Source organism: Neophocaena asiaeorientalis, unplaced genomic scaffold (assembly GCF_003031525.2).
Source record: "Neophocaena asiaeorientalis asiaeorientalis breed wild unplaced genomic scaffold, Neophocaena_asiaeorientalis_V1.1 scaffold85, whole genome shotgun sequence".
NCBI classification, from domain to species: domain Eukaryota; kingdom Metazoa; phylum Chordata; class Mammalia; order Artiodactyla; family Phocoenidae; genus Neophocaena; species Neophocaena asiaeorientalis.
The window spans coordinates 9,446,952-9,465,031 of record NW_020174301.1 but is presented as its reverse complement, the minus strand read 5'-3'; the positions used below and the strand labels follow the sequence as shown (position 1 = coordinate 9,465,031).

The window sequence follows — 18,080 nt, the reverse complement described above, 5'->3', positions numbered from 1 at the left end:
CCATATCTGTTTCTTACATTGAACCATTTTACTGTTCCCAGAACCTTCGCTGTAATGATCTTTTTGTCCCCACCAGCAGGCGCCGCTGATGTGAGGCTGCCGGGGCCACCGCTGCCTGCGCCACTGCCAGTCCTGCCCATGCCCGTCGTGCTGGGCTTGGCGGCGGCAGCAGTGAGGGCGGGGGGTTGGGTGGCGGGTGGCTGCTGGGTCTCGGCCTCGCTGCTCATGGTTGCGGTGATGGTGAGTGGGGACGGTGGCAGTTGGGCTGCTCGGGGCTCTCCGGGGTCGGCTCCTGCTACCGATCGAACTGTGGGTTCTTTTTTTTTTCGCGGTACACGGGCCTCTCACTGTTGTGGCCTCTCCCGTTGCGGAGCGCAGGCTCAGCGGCCATGGCTCACGGGCCCAGCCGCTCCGCGGCATGTGGGATCTTCCCGGACCGGGGCACGAACCCGTGTCCCCTGCATCGGCAGGCGGACTCTCAACCACTGCGCCACCAGTGGGTTCTTTTTGACGTGACCTTATCTTACCATTTTTGAACATATATTTTCTGATGCATTAAGCTGTTTCAGCCTCATCTTGTACTTCCCATGCTTCAGCCTCAGTTTCAGCCCTTTTTCCAAGGAGCACCTGTTTCTTTTACTGAGGAATTTTGTTTAAAAAATCAAGATTTGAGTACTGGTGTGCTCATTGGTCCTGAGCTGGCATTGCTTCTATGACATTTCAGCAGAGCTAGGAAATAAATATATACATACTCACACACGCACACATTTATATACACACATCTACATATATTTTTATATTATTTACTATATCAGAAACCATGAGCTCACGCTGTCTTCCTGTTTCCAGTTCAGTTCAGCTCCACAACTCGGTGTCATTCTAGTCTTCCTCCTTTCCGTATTTGTAATTCCCTTTTCTAACAGAAAGAAACTTGACTCCTAGTATCCTCAATATATTCCTTTGCTCAGTTCTATGATATAGTAGGGTCCCCCTCACTTTGGTTTTGCTTTCCATGGTTTCAGTTACCTACAGTCAACCGCTGTCTGAAAATATTAACTGGGAAATTCCAGAAATAAACAATAAGTTTTAAACTGCATACCTTTCTTAGTAGTGTGATGAAATTTTGAGTTGTCCCACTCCGTCCTGCCCAGGACGTGAATCATCCCTTTGTCCAGGGTATGCCATCCGTTAGTCACTTAGTAGCCATCTCAGTTATCAGATCGACTTTCCAGGTATCACAGTGCCTGTAGTCAAGTAACCCTTATTTTACTTAATAATGGCCCCAAAGCATAAGAGTAGTGATCTGGCAATTTGGGTATGCCAAAGAAAAGCTGTAAAATGCCTTTTTTAAAGTGAAAAGGTAAAATTTTTTGACTTATATGGAAAGAGAAAAAAAATCGTATACTGAGGTTGTTAAGATCTACAGTAAGAACAGTAGAAGATTCTGTGAAATTGTTGAGATGGAAAAAGAAATTAGTGCTAGTTTTGCTTTTGCATCTCAACCTGCAAAAGTTACAGTCACGGTATGTGATAAGTGCTTAGTTAAGATGGAGAAGGCATTAAATTTGTACAATAAGATATTTTGAGAGAGAAACCACATTCACGTAACTTTTATTACAGTATATCATTGTAATTGTTCATTTTTATTATTAGTTATCATGGTTAATCTCTTACGGTGCCTAATTTGTAAATTAAACTTTATCATAGGAATGTATATATAGGAAAAGACATATGTGGGGCTCAGTACTATCCAGTTTCAGGCATCCACTAGGGGTTTTGAAATGTATTCCCTGCTGGTAAGAGGAGACTGCTATGCAGAGAAGGTAATTTCAGAATTGATAACCCATACCACTGCAAAAAACAAACCTAGTAACTTGAGTTCATTATTTGTTTCCAATTTTTATTTTAGAATGAGAGGGTATATATAGTCAGCTGTGTTCCAGAGTTACCTGGGTGACTTCCTCCCACTTAGTGCTCTGCTAGTTGTTATTCATTATACATAGTTAGGTTCATTTGTTTCCATTGTGTTTCACTGCAGAGTTTTCCCTCTGTCCTTATTGGTTTCTGTACTTAAAGATAAGTATAGAAAACATGGAAATTGTTGCCAAAATCAAAACTGTATAAAAAGAATGTAGGAATGTCATTCCCCACTACCCTCATCTCTTCTACCCTGCTCCCACCCATGCTCTGTAGGGCAGGAGAGCGAGGCTTCATCTGCTGCTCCCCTTGCTCGCGTTGCCACCTGGACCATCCCCCCAACCCCTGCACCCCCCACTCCCCAGCCCATCCGTGGGAAAATTGTCTTCCGTGAAACTGGTCCCTGGTGCCAAAAAGGCTGAGGACTGCTGCTGTAGGGAACCAGCCTCAGTTCTGCTTTTATCCTTCCTGTATCTCTTTTTTGCAAAAACAGATGCATATATATTTTTTTCCTCATTTAGCCTTATATAAAAGGGGGCATGGTATATGTGCTCTTTTACATATTTTTTCCCCTCACAATATATTCTGAAAATCCAGATCATCCTCATTCTTTCTTATTTTGTTTTGAGGTTGGCGAAAGAAAGGAATTATATTCTGCCCCTGCAGTAGAGTTTTTTGTTAAATATTGGACATTCATCTTGGTTTTCCATAGGAAGAACTTATTTTTTCACACTTAAAAAATGATGCAAAACAGACATTTTAAACAACTTTAAATAAACAGTTCCATAATAATGGCATACAAAATTGCTTGTCTTGGCTGTTTCTGGTTATGGTGAATTTTCTGCTTGAGTTACTTCATTTATGGAGGCATTTTAGTACACAGACTGAGCCAGATGGCCTGGGTTGGGATCCTGGTTTGGCCACTTACTGGCTTTGTGACCTTACACTTAACTACTACAGTGGCTTGGTTTCCTCATTATACATGAGGGTGGTTGTGAGGTTTTAATGAATTTGTGTGTGCAAAGTGAAGAACATTGCCCGGCACATGGTACACACTATATAAAGGTTGTTGGTATCATTCTTGTATTTAAGGAGGATGGTGGTATGAATTGATTACTCTCTAGAGTCAGTCTGTAAAGTCTAAAAACATCTTAGTCTTTTGTTTCAATCATCTCACAATAAATCTGTCATCTGCTAATTTATTTAGCAAACCTGAAAAACTCACACTTCCTTTTCACTGCTTGTCTATTCACTATTCAAGAGAGGTATCATGTAAGAATAAAATTTAGGAAAAAAAAATTAGCAAGAGAGATGAATGGATTCTTCACGCTGAATAGTAGACACCTGATGGCTTTTAAGGAAGAGACCCCCATTTTTGAGACACATGATGAAGTATTTGATGTCCCATCTAGTAGCTTAAGAAAGGGTGTCTGCATTCTGAAGTAACTTGATGAGTGATATGCTGTATCCCATTTGTTGCAGTTACAACACACCCAGTAAAAATGTTATTGATCTTGAAGAATAGAATAAATACGTTATCTCATAATATGACCAAAGTAGCCTGAAATCTGTGATGTAAGTGTTCACAAGGAAGAGGAGCATTTTCTGCTCTTTAAGGGGACCTGCAGGTGAAACTGTTCTTGGCTTGAGTTCTCATTTGATTTTCAGAGATGTGTGTTATTTTTACATCTGTACAGCTGCCGCCTTTGTGAACTGAAGCTCTGTCATCTCTCCACAGGGATGCCTCTTCGCTGCTAGATCCAATGGAATGCACAGACACGGCCGAAGAACAGAGAGTGCACAGTCCTCCTGCCTCCTTAGTGCCAAGAATCCATGTGGTTTTAGCCCAGAAGTTGCAGCACATCAACCCTTTACTGCCTGCTTGCCTTAACAAGGAGGAGAGCAAAACCTGTAAGTGTAAGTGCTAAAGCCTCGTGGCCCAGAGACTTACCCAGCACGTGAAAGCTGCGTGGTGGAGCTGTCAGTCAGATTCTTGGTCTTCAGAATAAATTTCTCCAGCGGTCACCATTTCTTTGCCCCATTTTCCTTTATGTTAATTCTCTTCATTAAAATGAGGCCCCCCCAAAAGGTACACACGCTGTCTTATTTTGACAGCTGGCATCACTTACCCACCAATATTTTAAGTCCATACTAGTCATCTACTGACGTGCAGTGCTTTGTTCCAGTTACTTTTTAACCTAAGAGACACGAGAGGAACTGGTTTGTGTTCTGAATCTGGTCTCCTTTCTCTCTCCAGTTGTTTCTAGTTTCATGTCTGAATTGTCTCCAGTCAGAGCAGAACTGCTTGGGTTCCTCACTCACGCCCTTTTGGGAGACAGTTTGGCTGCTGAATATCTTATATTACATCTCATTTCTACAGTGTAAGTGCTCTGTTCTTGGTGGGAATTAAGGGAGTTTGGTGTTTTGTTGAGAGGGGAAAAGAACAGAAAGGTTTCTGTTTTTATCAGGCTTCATCACCAGATGGTTATTTGTTCAGTGTAACAGGTGTTATACCAAATCACAGAAATTCCTTTTTCAACTTTTCTCAGCGTCACATGTAGCATTTTGATTGTATCTCCTTTAATTTAAGAGCAAAAATCAGATAAAGAACCTGGCCAATGAGTAAAATGAGTTGTTTTATCCTTTTTGCATTCTGAATTCTCTATTTATACATCCCAAGGCTCTGTGAGGTCCATTTGGTATACATCTCACTTGTATGTGGACATGTGCCCCTCTCCCTTTCACTTCACTACAGCTCTTTGTTTTCTGATTTCAAAATAACATGTGTGCCTTCAACAAGTTCCAAGAGCATAAAGAAGAAAATTGAAATTGTCTGTAATCTCACAACTTAAAGATGATCTCAGTTAACAGATCTTGGTACCTGTTCATATCATCTTTTTTTTGTTTACATATGTATCCATCCCTACTTAGATCTCAATTATACTCTAAACAGATCATTATCTTGCTTTTATCATTTATGTTAAGCGTTTCCTATCATAATTCTTCTTGAACCTCTTAATGGCTGTGCAGTATTTCATTATAGACAGCTGTACTTTTTCCCTAAATGTTAGGTTTTCCTACTTTTTCTCTGTTTAAATAATCCTCCAGTAAACATCTTTGTACTATAAATCTTTCCTCAGGTAGGATTTGAGACAGTAGTACATGATGGTTGAGAGCATAGACTCTGGAACCAAACTACCTGGGTTCAAATTCAGCTCTGTCACTTCCTGGCTACGTGAACGTGGGCATGTTTCTTAAAATTTCTGTATCTCAGGTTTCTCATCTGTAAAATGAAAACAATAATACCTACCTTAGAGTGTTTGGGAATTAAATGAGAAAGGATTTAAGTACTTAGAACAGTACCTGGCACGTGCCCAGCACTTAAATATTGGCTATTATTTTTATTGTTGTTTCTGCTTAAAAAAACAACTGATCAGAATAATCTGCTTTAATTTTAATGACAGTATTAAGCTAATTTTTCTTCGTTTGCTTTTTGATGGAGATCAGGAAATCACGTGAGTATCTTATTGGTTGATATCTTTTTTCTTCTAGATATACAAGAAGAGATGTTCTTCCACTAGGAAAATTTACGGTTAACTTGAGTGGGTGTCCACGGAATAGTACCTTCACCGAACACTTATATCGAATTATTCAACATCTAGTTCCAGCAGTAAGATCAATATAAATATGTATTATAAGCTTAAGTACACTTTAAAAGTCCATCTAATTGTCTTTCATTCAACCCAAATATTTAACTTTGAGATGTTAACAGACCTCATTAAGGGGAAACAAAGCCTGCCTAGTTTCATAATTTAAAATGTACTAACTCCTAAACATTTCACGTTTCCTTTATTGCCTTAGCACAGGTCTCTTCAAGTAACAACACAACTGTAGTAACTCCCTTAACATTGTACTCTCCGTTGATGCCAGTTTGTTTGTGCAATTTGGTATCCTTTGTGTGCTTTAAAATCGTAAATCTAAGTAAACTCTAAATTATAGGAGCATAATTCTTTTAGTTGAGGTAATAACTTGATCTCTCCTACCCCAGTTTTAATTCCTGTTTGGAAAGTCAAGCTACCTTTATTTGCCAGGACATCTGGAACGCAGTGTTTGTGTGGTATTAAGATCTTGGGGACAGGGGAATCGCTTCTAATTAGTTGTGTGACTGGCAATGCCGATCACTTCTTTGGAAATTTAAGAGGTTGAAACAGATCATTCATTTAACCAGTGTTTATTGAGTGTCTTCTGGGCTCTTAAGAAACAGCATTGGACTAAATAGACCAACATTTCTCACTCTCCTTGACTCACTTTACACTGTTAAAAAATTATTGAGAACTTAGAGATGTTGTTTGGGTTTTTATTATCAATTTACCATATTAGAAGTTAAAACTAAAAACATATTAAAATATTCATTGAAAATCAATTACATATGAGCAGAAGTAAAATATTTTTGTAAAAAATAGCTTTTTTTCCAAACAAAATAATATTAGTGATAAAAGTGACATTGTTTTTTGTTTTTTTTTTTTTTGTTGTTTTGTTTTTTTTTTTGTTTTGTTTTTTTTAAACATCTTTATTGGGGTATAATTGCTTTACAATGGTGTGTTAGTTTCTGCTTTATAACAAAGTGAATCAGCTATACATATACATATGATCCCATATGTCTTCCCTCTTGCGAGTGACATTGTTTTAAATTTTTGCCAGTCTCTGTAATGTCTGGATTAATAGAAGACAGCTGGATTGTCATATCTGTTCCTGCATTCAGTCTATTGTAACATGATGTTTTGACTGAAGTATATGAAGGAATGCTGGCCTTACACAGATGAAAAAGTAGTTGGCAAAGGAAGAACTTTTAATGGCATTTTCAGATAACTGTAGATATTCTTCTGATACTAGACCAAAACTGTCCATATGGCATTTTCTTCAAGGATAGTTGTGTGAAATCTGTAATCTCATCAATGAACTTTTTATACTCTGCTATCGTAAATTCATTGGTCTGTCTTGCACATTGAATGGATCTTTTATCCATGTGTGATTTTGACCTCATGGACCCCATAAAAGGGTTTCAGCAACTCCCTGGGAGTGCCCTGGACCACATTTTGTTGGTGGTGGAAGACCAACAAATAATAAATAACATATATAGTATGTCACTGAAGTGCCATGGAGAACAGTAAAGGCCCAGGGGAAGGGGATAGGGAGTGCTGGGGGGTAGGCCAGGGTGGAGTTGCTGACATCTACAGCGTGTTGGGGAAGCCCTCTCCAGGGTGGAGTTCAGGGAGAGACTTGATGCAAACCCAGGATCAAGACACAGGGCCGTGTTGGGGAAAGTGTCTGTCCTGTGCAGAGAACAAGTTCAGGGTCCGAGCGCAGCGTGCTGGGCATGTTGAGGAACGCCAGCCTGAGGGGCCGGTGTACTGCCATGGAATGAGTGCTGGGGAGGAGCGTAGGACGTGGGGTCTGAGTGGCAGCCTAGGGCCACTCAAAGCTTGAGGCCAAGATTTAAGTAGCACATACTTGGGACATGAATTATATTTTTAAGTATGAAAGTGATATGAGGAAAGTACTCAAGATTCTTGCATGGTAAGGTATTTCCTTTTTGTTCTTTTTATTCTACATCACTTTGTAGTGGTTTGTTTTACTGTTTCATTTTTACCATATCCCATTCCCTTATATTACTCTTATGTTTGTGTCTAGCTAGCACTGAACTTTTTCTAAACACTTGCCTTTTTAATATCTTATTTAGTTTTCGTAGCAGTAAGTGTGAGTGACCTCTTTTGCTTATATGGAGCTGCACCCTGCTCTATGCCACCTTTTGTTTCGACAGACTCTGTTTCTTTGCTTTCTTTGAATTATTGAGCCAAAGTACAAAAATCCTCTGCATTTTGAAAATACATCTTCTCTCTTCCTTGACATCCTTCCCCACCCCAGTCTCCACCCGTACCACACATACTTCTTTATGGTCCAGAGTGATCTTAGATTGGAGTACAACGCAGGGTGCAGAGGGCACTGGGTGTGGTGGGCTCAGGAAGACGGAGGGTGGTGCAGGTGGACTTAACTGATTTTCTACTGCTGAGACTGGGTGAGGAGGTGGCTCTCCCGGGTAGAGCAGGTTCCGAGACCCACAGCGCTGATGACAGTGTGGAGTCCTCCACACCTCAGGCCTCCTTGGAGCAATTTGTTTAGAGGTCTGCAGCTGTCTATGCTGAATGAATATAGTTTTATTTTATTTTCAAAATTTATTAAAAATTTTTAAAATGGAAGTATAGTTGATATATAATATTATATAAGTTACAGGTGTACAATATAGTGATTCACGGATTTTTTAAAAATTGAAGTACAGTTGATTTACAGTGTTTTGTTAGTTTCAGGTGTACAGCAGAGTGATTCAGTTACACATACATATATATTTTTTTCCTCAGATTCTTTTCTCTTATAGGTTATTACAAAATATTGAGTATACTTCCCTGTGCTATATAGTAGGTCCCTGTTGGTTATCTGTTTTATATGCAGTAGTGTATTATGTTAATCCCAAACTCCTAATTTATCCCCCCACCCCTCATCCCTTTCCCCTTTGGTAACCATAAGTTTGTTTTCTGTGTCTGTGGGTCTATTTCTGTTTTGTATATAAGTTCATTTGTATCTTTTTTTTTTTTTTTTTTAAGATTCCACATGTAAGTGATATCATACGATATTTGTCTTTCTCTGTCTGGCTTACTTTACTTAGTATGATAATCTCTAGATCCATCCATGTTGCTGCAAATGCCATTATTTCATTGGTTTTTATGGCTGAGTATTGCATTGTATATAGGTACCACGTCTTCTTTATCCATTCATCTGTTGATGGACATTTAGGTTGTTTCCATGTTTTGGCTATTGTGAATAGTGCTGCTATGAACAAAGGGGTGCGTGTATCTTTGTGGTTTAGAGTTTTGTTTCTATGCCCAGGAGTGGGATTGCTGGATCCTTTGGTAATTCTATTTTTAGTTTTCTGAGGAAACTCCATACTGTTTTCTATAGAGGCTGCACCAACTTACATTCCCACCAACAGTGTAGGAGGGTTCCCTTTTCTCCACACCCTCTCCAGCATTTATTATTTGTAGACTTTTTGATGATGGCCATTCTGACCAGTGTGAGTGATATCTCATTGTAGTTTTGATCTGCATTTCTGTAATAGCAATGTTGAGCATCTTTTCATGTGCCTTTTGGCCATGTGTATGTCATCTCTGGAGAAATGCCTACTTAGGTCTGTGCCCCCTTTTTTTTTTTTTTTTTTTTTTTGCGGTACACGGGCCTCTCACTGTTGTGGCCTCTCCCATTGTGGAGCACAGGCTCCGGACACGCAGGCTCAGCGGCCATGGCTCACGGGCCCAGCCGCTCCGTGGCATGTGGGATCCTCCCAGACTGGGGCATGAACCCGTGTCCCCTGCATCGGCAGGCGGACACTCAACCACTGCGCCACCAGGGAAGCCCTATGCCCACTTTTTGATTGGGTTTGTTATTTTGATACTGAGCTGTATGAGCTGTTTGTATATTTTGGAAATTAAGCCCTTGTCAGTTGCATCATTTGCAAATATTTTCTCCCATTCTGTAGGTTTTCTATTCATTTAGTTTATGGTTTCCTTTGTTGTGCAAAAGCTTTTAAGGTTAATTAAGTCCCATTTGTTTATTTTTGTTTTTATTTCCATTACTCTAGGAGATAGATCCAAAAAGATATTGCTGCCATTTATGTCAGAGTGTTCTGCCTATGTTTTCCTCTAGGAGTTTTATGATATCCAGTCTTACATTTAGGTCTTTAATCCATTCTGAGTTTATTTTTTTATATGGTGTTAGAGACTGTTCTAATTCATTCTTTTACATGTGGCTGTCCAGTTTTCCCAGCAACACTTATTGAAGAGACTGTCATTTCTTCATGGTATATTCTTGCCTCCTTTGTTGTAGATTAATTGACCATGTGTGTGTGGGTTTATTTCTGGGCTTTCTGTTCTGTTCCATTGATCTATATTTTTGTTTTATGCTAGTACCATACTGTTTTGATGACTGTAGCTTTGTAGTATAGTCTGAAGTCAGGGAGCCTGATTCCTCCAGCTCCATTTTTCTTTCTCAAGATTGCTTTGGCGTCTTTTGTGTTTCCATACAAATTAAAAAATTTTTTTTCTAGTTCTATAGAAAACGCCACTGGGGGCTTCCCTGGTGGCGCAGTGGGTTGAGAGTCTGCCTGCCGATGCAAGGGACACGGGTTCAGTTCATGCCCTGGTCTGGGAAGATCCCACATGCCGCAGAGTGGCTAGGGCCCGTGAGCCATGGCCGCTGAGCCTGTGCCTCCGGAGTATGTGCTCTGCAGCGGCAGAGGCCCCAACAGTGAGAGGCCTGTGTACCGCAAAAAAACAAAAACAAAAACAAAATACGCCATTGGTAATTTGATAGGGATTGCATTGAATTTGTAGATCACCTTGGGCAATATAGTTTGGTGTTTGTCCTCTCCTCTCACGATTACTGATTTAGATATCGTATTTGTGTATGGATGATTTCCTACTTCTACTGTATGTTTGCCTTTACTGATGAATGTGATTTTAATTCAGGGAGCACAGAGGAAAATTAAGCTTTTCTCTCTCCGTCTTGATGTGTAAATAAACATTTTATTTTCTGTTTTGTTAGCCTGTGGTCAGTTAAAGAAGTTAAGCCTCTGAATATTTGATATATATATCAGTTGTCTATCATTTGTTTCTGGTTCACTGGTAAAATAAAAAATATTCTTCAAGAATACTGAACAAGACAGCTGAAAATAAAGCAGCTCATAGAATCAGAAATTCTTATGATGGAGAAATTTTTGTTTCTAAGAGCTCAAGAAACCATGAGACTGCTTACTCCCTTAGAAATAATAAGCTCTTTCTTTCCATTATAAAATGTAGTGTTTAACTCCAAATATATGTTTTCTTAAAAGAGGGAAACTTAGTTCCTTGATCATTAAAAAAATTTCTCTTTGCAGTCTTTTCATCTGCAGATGACTATAGCGAACATGAACCACTTGAAATTCATTCCCCACAAAGACTACACAGCCAATCGCTTGGTCAGCGGGCTCCTCCAGCTGCCCAGCAATACTTCTCTTGTAATTGATGAAACTCTCCTGGAACAGGGGCAGCTGGACACGCCAGGTGTGTGCACGGACATTGTCCTTCCATTTCTAACTCCCAGCAAAGCCAGGCATGGTAATGATCTTCTAAGGAATAACTGAACAAAGACAAATTCACACTTCACAAGTATTTAAGACAAAGGCTTGCTCTGTGAATTTGGTTAAAGCATATATCATTAACAAATAAATTGTGTACATCAACTATGTTTTGTGATAGTTTGAAAATAGTATGATAATACACCAAGTAGCAGGTAGCTTTTGAAAGGTTGAAAAGGGAGGAGGTTTTGCCTTTAGTCCTATATTACCTCAAAAGAAAAGTTGTAGAAAAGATCTAGTAAAACATTTTCTACCAGCCAATGTGATTTAAAAAATTTTTTTCAAAGAATCTCTGAAAAAATATTTAGTAGATCAGATGGCTTGCACTAACCTCAGTTATGGAACATGTTATAAAATTACAAGAAAGCAGATTGCTTTATCTATGCTCAAATGAGAATTAAGACACTTTGCTGGTGTAAGTTCAAGAGGTAAAAATAGTGTAGACTGGGTAGAATTAAGGCAAAGGTGAGTATAAATTCAGTAAAATTCACTAACCTTATCTGTATAAAAATAATTTTGGTTCTACCAGATTATTTTAGCCCTGTGAAGATGCCACATACAAAATAATCATACTTTTATCGGGAACTATTTTATCTCTAATTGCACACCAGATGCTTGGTATTAGATTTGGGGTGGGTGGGGGAGGAATCTTGGCTCCAGAAATATGTTTGTCTAGCTTGACAGATATTATCTGTGAAGCCTATTAATTAATGACCATTTAGAAGATTGAACAGTGCCTCATATACTTTTTTTTAAAGCAGTAGAAATCTCATGTCTTATTAATGTCAGCAAAACTAATTTGGTTAGGTGATTAAAATCAAGTTACTGAAAAATTATTCCCTTGTTTTTGTAGGTGTTCATAATGTGACTGCCCTGAGCAACCTAATAACTTGGCAGAAGGTGGATTATGACTTCAGCTACCACCAGATGGAATTCCCCTGCAATATTAATGTTTTTATTACTTCGGAGGGGAGATCACTCCTGCCGGTAATGAAGGGTCATTTTAAAATGGACGGAGGTTACATTGGAAAGATATCTATATTTTTGCTTTGTTTCTTGGTACTACTTATTATTAATAAGTTAAACTTGTTTCAGAGTTGTGGCTGCCGATTATTAATGAGGGAGCTGCTTATTTTGTTCTCTCGGATGAAAACTTTGTAAAGAAAATCACAAGACAAGCAAAGAAAACTCTTGGCAGCAGAAAACTCCCACATGTAGGGAGAGCAAGTAGAAACTGTCTGTAAATTGCCTGATTAACATCCAGACCTTTGTTCTTGCTGCCTCTGTTCCATTGTTTTCTGCCAATCCTACGTGAGAAATATTTTAGGGTTCCTTTTAAAATGTTCCTAATCACCTGGTAATTATTTCTGTGCTATATTGTGGAATGCTCTGGTGAATCATCAGTGACTAATGAAGAGAGCTTTTACATCTGAGTCATTAATGATGAGAAGTATGCCCAGTTGTTGAAAAGGCATATGTGCTCTGTATAATGATGTTCACCCTTGATAGGAGGAACTGCCTGTGAATGAGAATGAAATGGCCCAGTGGTAAATTTCTGTGGGAAAGTGTGATTTGCTATATGTGGTTTCTAGAAATGCAGTTCAGTAAGAAATAGAGTACATGTTCCGTGATTAAGGAAACATCTAAAACATTTTAATTAGCTGCTTTTTAGAGATTCACTGTTTTTTATATGTTTACTGATAACCATTGAAGAAACATAAGTAACGAAGAAAAGGCTAACTTCTGTAATTATTGCTGAGATAGTTACAGTGGATAGAAATTAATATTAAACAGTGCCCTCCCCCTAATAAGGGATTGTATTTAATTCCCTTAGGGGCTGATAGAGATAATGCATCCCCCTGAAATTCTAGGTTGATTTAGGAACTTGGAAAATAATGTGTACTGTTTCTCATTTTAGGCAGACTGCCAGATCCACTTACAGCCACAGCTAATTCCACCAAACATGGAGGAGTACATGAACAGCCTTCTCTCTGCGGTGCTGCCTTCTGTGCTGAATAAATTCCGCATTTATCTGACCCTTTTGAGGTTCCTGGATTATAGCATATCTGATGAAATAACCAAGGTGTGTTTGGGTTAAAACAAAGGATCTCCCTGTGTTGAATTGGGATATTTAATCAATTTACATTTACTGTAATTACTGATAAGGTAATCTTGCTATTTGTTTTCTGTGTCATATGTCTTTTTTGTTCCTCTATTCCTCCATTATTGTCTTCTTTTGTTTGAAATAGATATTTCTAGTGTACAATTTTAATTTCCATGTCTTTTCTTTTATGACATATTTTTTTTCTTTAGTTGTTGCCCTGGGAGCTACATTAACATCTTAACTATGATAATCTGGGATTAATTTAGGATTATGCCAGTTTAAGCACAATAGTATGCAAAAGCTTTGCTCCTTCATACCTTCCATTCCTTCTCCTGCTCCTTTGTGCTTTATCATCATTCACATTACGTCTTTATACACTGATACGTCTGTCAACACATTTACAATTATTGCTTTATGCAGTTGTCTTTAAAGACATTTATACTACCTTTTATATTTACCTGTGTAGTTACCTTTACCAGTGATCTTCACGTGGATCCGAGTTACTTTCACTTTAGCCTGGAGAACTCTCTTTCGTATTTCTCAGTATTTTTTATGGGGGAGCTCTGCTTGTGACACATTCTCAGTTTTTGCTTACCTGAGAATGTCTTAATTTCTCCTTAATTTTTGGAGACTAATATTGCTGGATGTAGAATTCTTGGTTCATAGGCTTGTTCTTTCAGCACTTTTAAGTCCTCCAACTGCCTAGTGGATTTTCTGAGGAGAAGTCAGTTTCCAGTGAGGGTTCTTTGTACACAATGAGTCATTTTTCTCTTGTCCTTTCAAGATTCTCTTTGGCTTTTGACAGTTTAGCTGTAATGTGTCTACATATGGATCTCTTTGAGTTTATCCTACTTGCAATTTATTGAGCTTCTTGGATGTGCAGATTAATGCACATTTGGGGGGAGTTTTCAAGACATTTGGTAAGTTTTTGACCATTATTTAAGTTTTTTCCTGCCCCTTTCTCCTCTGTGGCACTCCCATGTATGTATGTGGTACACTTGATGGTGTCCCACAGGTCTTTGAGGCTCTGTTCAGTTTTCCTCATTCTTTTTGCTTTCTGTTCCACAGACCAGATAATTTTGGTCAGCATGTCTACAGATTTGCTGAATCTTTCTTCTGCCTTTCAAGTGAATTTTTAATTTAAGTTGTATTTTTCAACTTCAGAATTTCTGTTTGCTTTTTAAATAATTCCTATCGCTTTACTGGTATTTTCTATTTGGTGAGACATCATTCTCATACTTAAAGTTCTTTATTCATGGTTTCCTTTAGTTCTTTGAATATATTTAAAATAGCTAATTTAAAGTCTGTGTAGTAATTCCAATATTTAAGTTTCCTCAAGGACTTCTTATTTTCCAATGAAGGGGGCTACACATACTTGTCTCTTTGTATTTCTCCTACTTTTTGTATTGAAAGGTTGTTTTTTATAGATGATTTATTTTTTTAATCTAGTTATCTTTGGCTGCGTTGGGTCTTTATTGCTGCGTGCAGGCTTTTCTCTAGTTGAGGCGAGTGGGGGCTACTCTTCGTTGTGGTGCACAAGCTTCTCATTGGGTGGCTTCTCTTGTTACAGAGCACAGGCTCTAGGCGCGTGGGCTTCAGTAGTTGTGGCTCGCGGGCTCTAGAGCACAGGCTCAGTAGTTGTGGCGCACAGGCTTAGTTGCTCTGCGGCATGGGGGATCTTCCCGGACCAGGGCTCGAACCCGTGTTCCCTGCATTGGCAGGCGGATTCTTAACCACTGTGCCACCAGGGAAGCCCAAACCAGGTGTTGTAAATAATATAATTGGCAACTCTGCTCTGGCAGATTCTGCCCCCTCCCCCCCTGCCCCCCCAGTGTTTTGTTGTTGTTGCTCTTTGTTGTTTAGTGACTTTTCTGAACTGATTTTTAAAAGTCTGTATTCTTAGTTGTATGTGGGCACTGAAGTCTTGGCTCGGTTAGCTCAGTGGGCAGTGATTGGATAGAAATTTAATTTCCTTAGATGCCTGGAAGCAGTCTCCCAGTCTAAGCTAAGGGACTCTGTATCCATGTTGGAGCAATCCTTTAACACTCAGCCATGCAGTTTACAGCTGCCCCCTAGCCTTCGCCTTCTGCTTGCACAGAGCCTCAGGGTTGTTCAGTGGTGAGAGCTTATGGCCTGCCTACTCAGGCTCAGATCTGAGCATGTGCCCAGCCCTGGGCACGCATGCGACCTTCTAACTTCCTGGTGGTTGGGGACAGATACACACACACACATTTGTGTGTGGGTGTGTATATATATACATATGTATGTGTATTCCTCCCCCTCCGATCCCCTTAACAATATCTCATTCCCCAGATTTTCTCTCTTTTTTTTCTTGTTTGGTTGTTGTTGGTTTTTTTTCCCACAGTGACTCTTGAATTTTATTTTTTTATACAGCAGGTTCTTTGTTTTTGTTTTTTTTTTTTTGCGTTACACGGGCCTCTCACTGTTGTGGCCTCTCCCATTGCGGAGCACAGGCTCTGGCTGTGCAGGCTCAGCGGCCATGGCTCACAGGCCCAGCCGCTCCACAGCATGTGGGATCTTCCCGGACTGGGGCATGAACCCGTGTCCCCTGCACCGGCAGGCGGACTCTCAACCACTGTGCCACCAGGGAAGCCCTATATAGCAGGTTCTTATTAGTTATCCATTTTATATATATTAGTATATATATGTCAATCGCAATCTCCCAGTTCATCACACCACAACCCTGCCACTTTCCCCCCTTGGTGTCCATATGTCTGTTCTCTACTTCTGTGTCTCAATTTCTGCCCTGCAAACCGGTTCATCTGTACCATTTTCTAGGTTCCACATATATGTGTTAATGTACAATATTTGTCTTTCTCTTTCTGACTTACTTCACTCTGTATGACAGTCTCTAGATGCATCCACATCTCTACAGATGCCCCAATTTATTTCCTTTTTATGGCTGAGTAATATTCCATTGTATATATGTACCACATCATCTTTATCCATTTGTCTGTGGATTGGCATTTAGGTTGCTTCCATGTCCTGGCTATTGTAAATAGTGCTGCAGTCAACACTGGGGTGCATTTGTCTTTTTGAATTATGGTTTTCTCTGGGTATATGCCCAGTCCTGGGATTGCTGGGTCATATGATAATTCTATTTTTAGTTTTTTAAGGAACCTTCATACTGTTCTCCATATTGGCTGTATCAGTTTGCATTCCCACCAACAGTGCAAGAGGGTTCCCTTTTCTCTACACCCTCTCCAGCATTTTTCTTTGTAGATTTTCTGATGATGCCCATTCTGACTGGTGTGAGGTGATACCTCATTGTAGTTTTGATTTGCATTTCCCTAATAATTAGTGATGTTGAGCAGCTTTTCATGTGCTTCTTGGCCATCTGTATGTCTTCTTTGGAGAAATGTCTGTTTAGGTCGTCTGCCCATTTCTGGATTGGGTTGTTTGTTTTTTTAATATTGAGCTGCATGAGCTGTTTATATATTTTGGAGATTAATCCATTGTCTGTGGATTTGTTTGCAAATATTTTCTCCCATTCTGAGGGTTGTCTTTTCGTCTTGTTTGTAGTTTCCTTTGCTGTGCAAAAGCTTTTAAGTTTCATTAGGTCCCATTTGTTTATTTTTGTTTTTACTTCCATTACTCTAGGAGGTGGATGAGAAAAGATCTTGCTGTGATTTATGTCAGAGTGTTCTTCCTATGTTTTCCTCTAAGAGTTTTATGGTGTCCAGTCTTAGATTTAGGTCTTTAATCCATTTTGAGTTTATTTTTGTGTATGGTATTAGGGAGTGTTCTAATTTCATTTTTTTACATGTAGCTGTCCAGTTTTCCCAGCACCACTTATTGAAGAGACTGTCTTTTCTCCATTGTATCTCCTTGCCTTCTTTATCATAGATTAGTTGACCATAGGTGTGTGGGTTTGTCTCTGGGCTTTCTATCCTGTTCCATTGATCTATGTTTCTGTTTTTGTGCCAGTACTGTATTGTCTTGATTACTGTAGCTTTGTAGTATAGTCTGAAGTCAGGGAGTCTGATTCCTCCAGCTCCGTTTTTTTCCCCTCAAGACTGCTTTGGCTATTCGGGGTCTATTGTGTCTCCATGCAACTTTTAAGATTTTTCTCTCTAGTTCTGTAAAAAATGTCATTGGTAATTTGATAGGGATTGCACTGAATCTGTAGATGGCTTTGGGTACTATAGTCATTTTCACAATATTGATTCTTCCAATCTAAGAACATGGTATATCTCTCCATCTGTTTGTAGCATCTTTAATTTCTTTCAGCAGTGTTTTGTAGTTTTCTGCATACAGGTCTTTCATCTCCTTAGGTAGGTTTATTCCTAGGTATTTTATTCTTTTTGTTGCAGTGGTAAATGGGAGTGTTTCCTTAATTTCTCTTTCAGATTTTTCATCATTAGTGTATAGGAATGCAAGAGATTTCTGTGCATTAATTTTGTGTCCTTCTCTGATTGCCATGGCTAGGACTCCCAAAACTATGTTGAATAATAGTGGCGAGAGTGGACATCCTTGTCTTGTTTCTGATCTTAGAGGAAATGCTTTCTGTTTTTCACCATTGAGAATGGTGTTTGCTGTGGGTTTGTCATATATGGTATTGAGGTAGGGTCCCTCTATGCCCACTTTCTGGAGAGTTTTTATCATAAATCGGTGTTGAATTTTGTTGAAAGCTTTTTCTGCATCTATTGAGATGATCATGTTTTTTTTTCTTCAGTTTGTTAATACGGTGTATTACATTGATTGATTTGTGTATATTGAAGAATCCTTGCATCCCTGGGATAAATCCCACTCGATCATGGTGTATGATCCTTTTAATGTGTTGTTGGATTCTGTTTGCTAGTATTTTGTTGAGGA

At 39.2% G+C, this 18,080-nt stretch overlaps 1 protein-coding gene and 1 pseudogene across 1 annotated transcript in view; one reads left to right on the top strand and one right to left on the bottom strand.

The window, feature by feature from the left end:
* LOC112406892 (nuclease-sensitive element-binding protein 1-like) overlaps window positions 1-257 on the bottom strand; it is a 1,172-nt pseudogene extending 915 nt beyond the window's left edge.
* The window catches only part of MCMBP (minichromosome maintenance complex binding protein), a 61,248-nt gene that overhangs the window by 38,779 nt on the left and 4,389 nt on the right, over window positions 1-18,080 (top strand). The window contains exons 10-15 of the mRNA XM_024755928.1: window positions 3,656-3,828; window positions 4,175-4,298; window positions 5,470-5,587; window positions 10,901-11,066; window positions 11,994-12,127; window positions 13,059-13,223. Of these exons, the coding sequence (XP_024611696.1) occupies window positions 3,656-3,828; window positions 4,175-4,298; window positions 5,470-5,587; window positions 10,901-11,066; window positions 11,994-12,127; window positions 13,059-13,223 (880 nt within the window). The remainder of the gene's footprint in view (window positions 1-3,655; window positions 3,829-4,174; window positions 4,299-5,469; window positions 5,588-10,900; window positions 11,067-11,993; window positions 12,128-13,058; window positions 13,224-18,080) is intronic.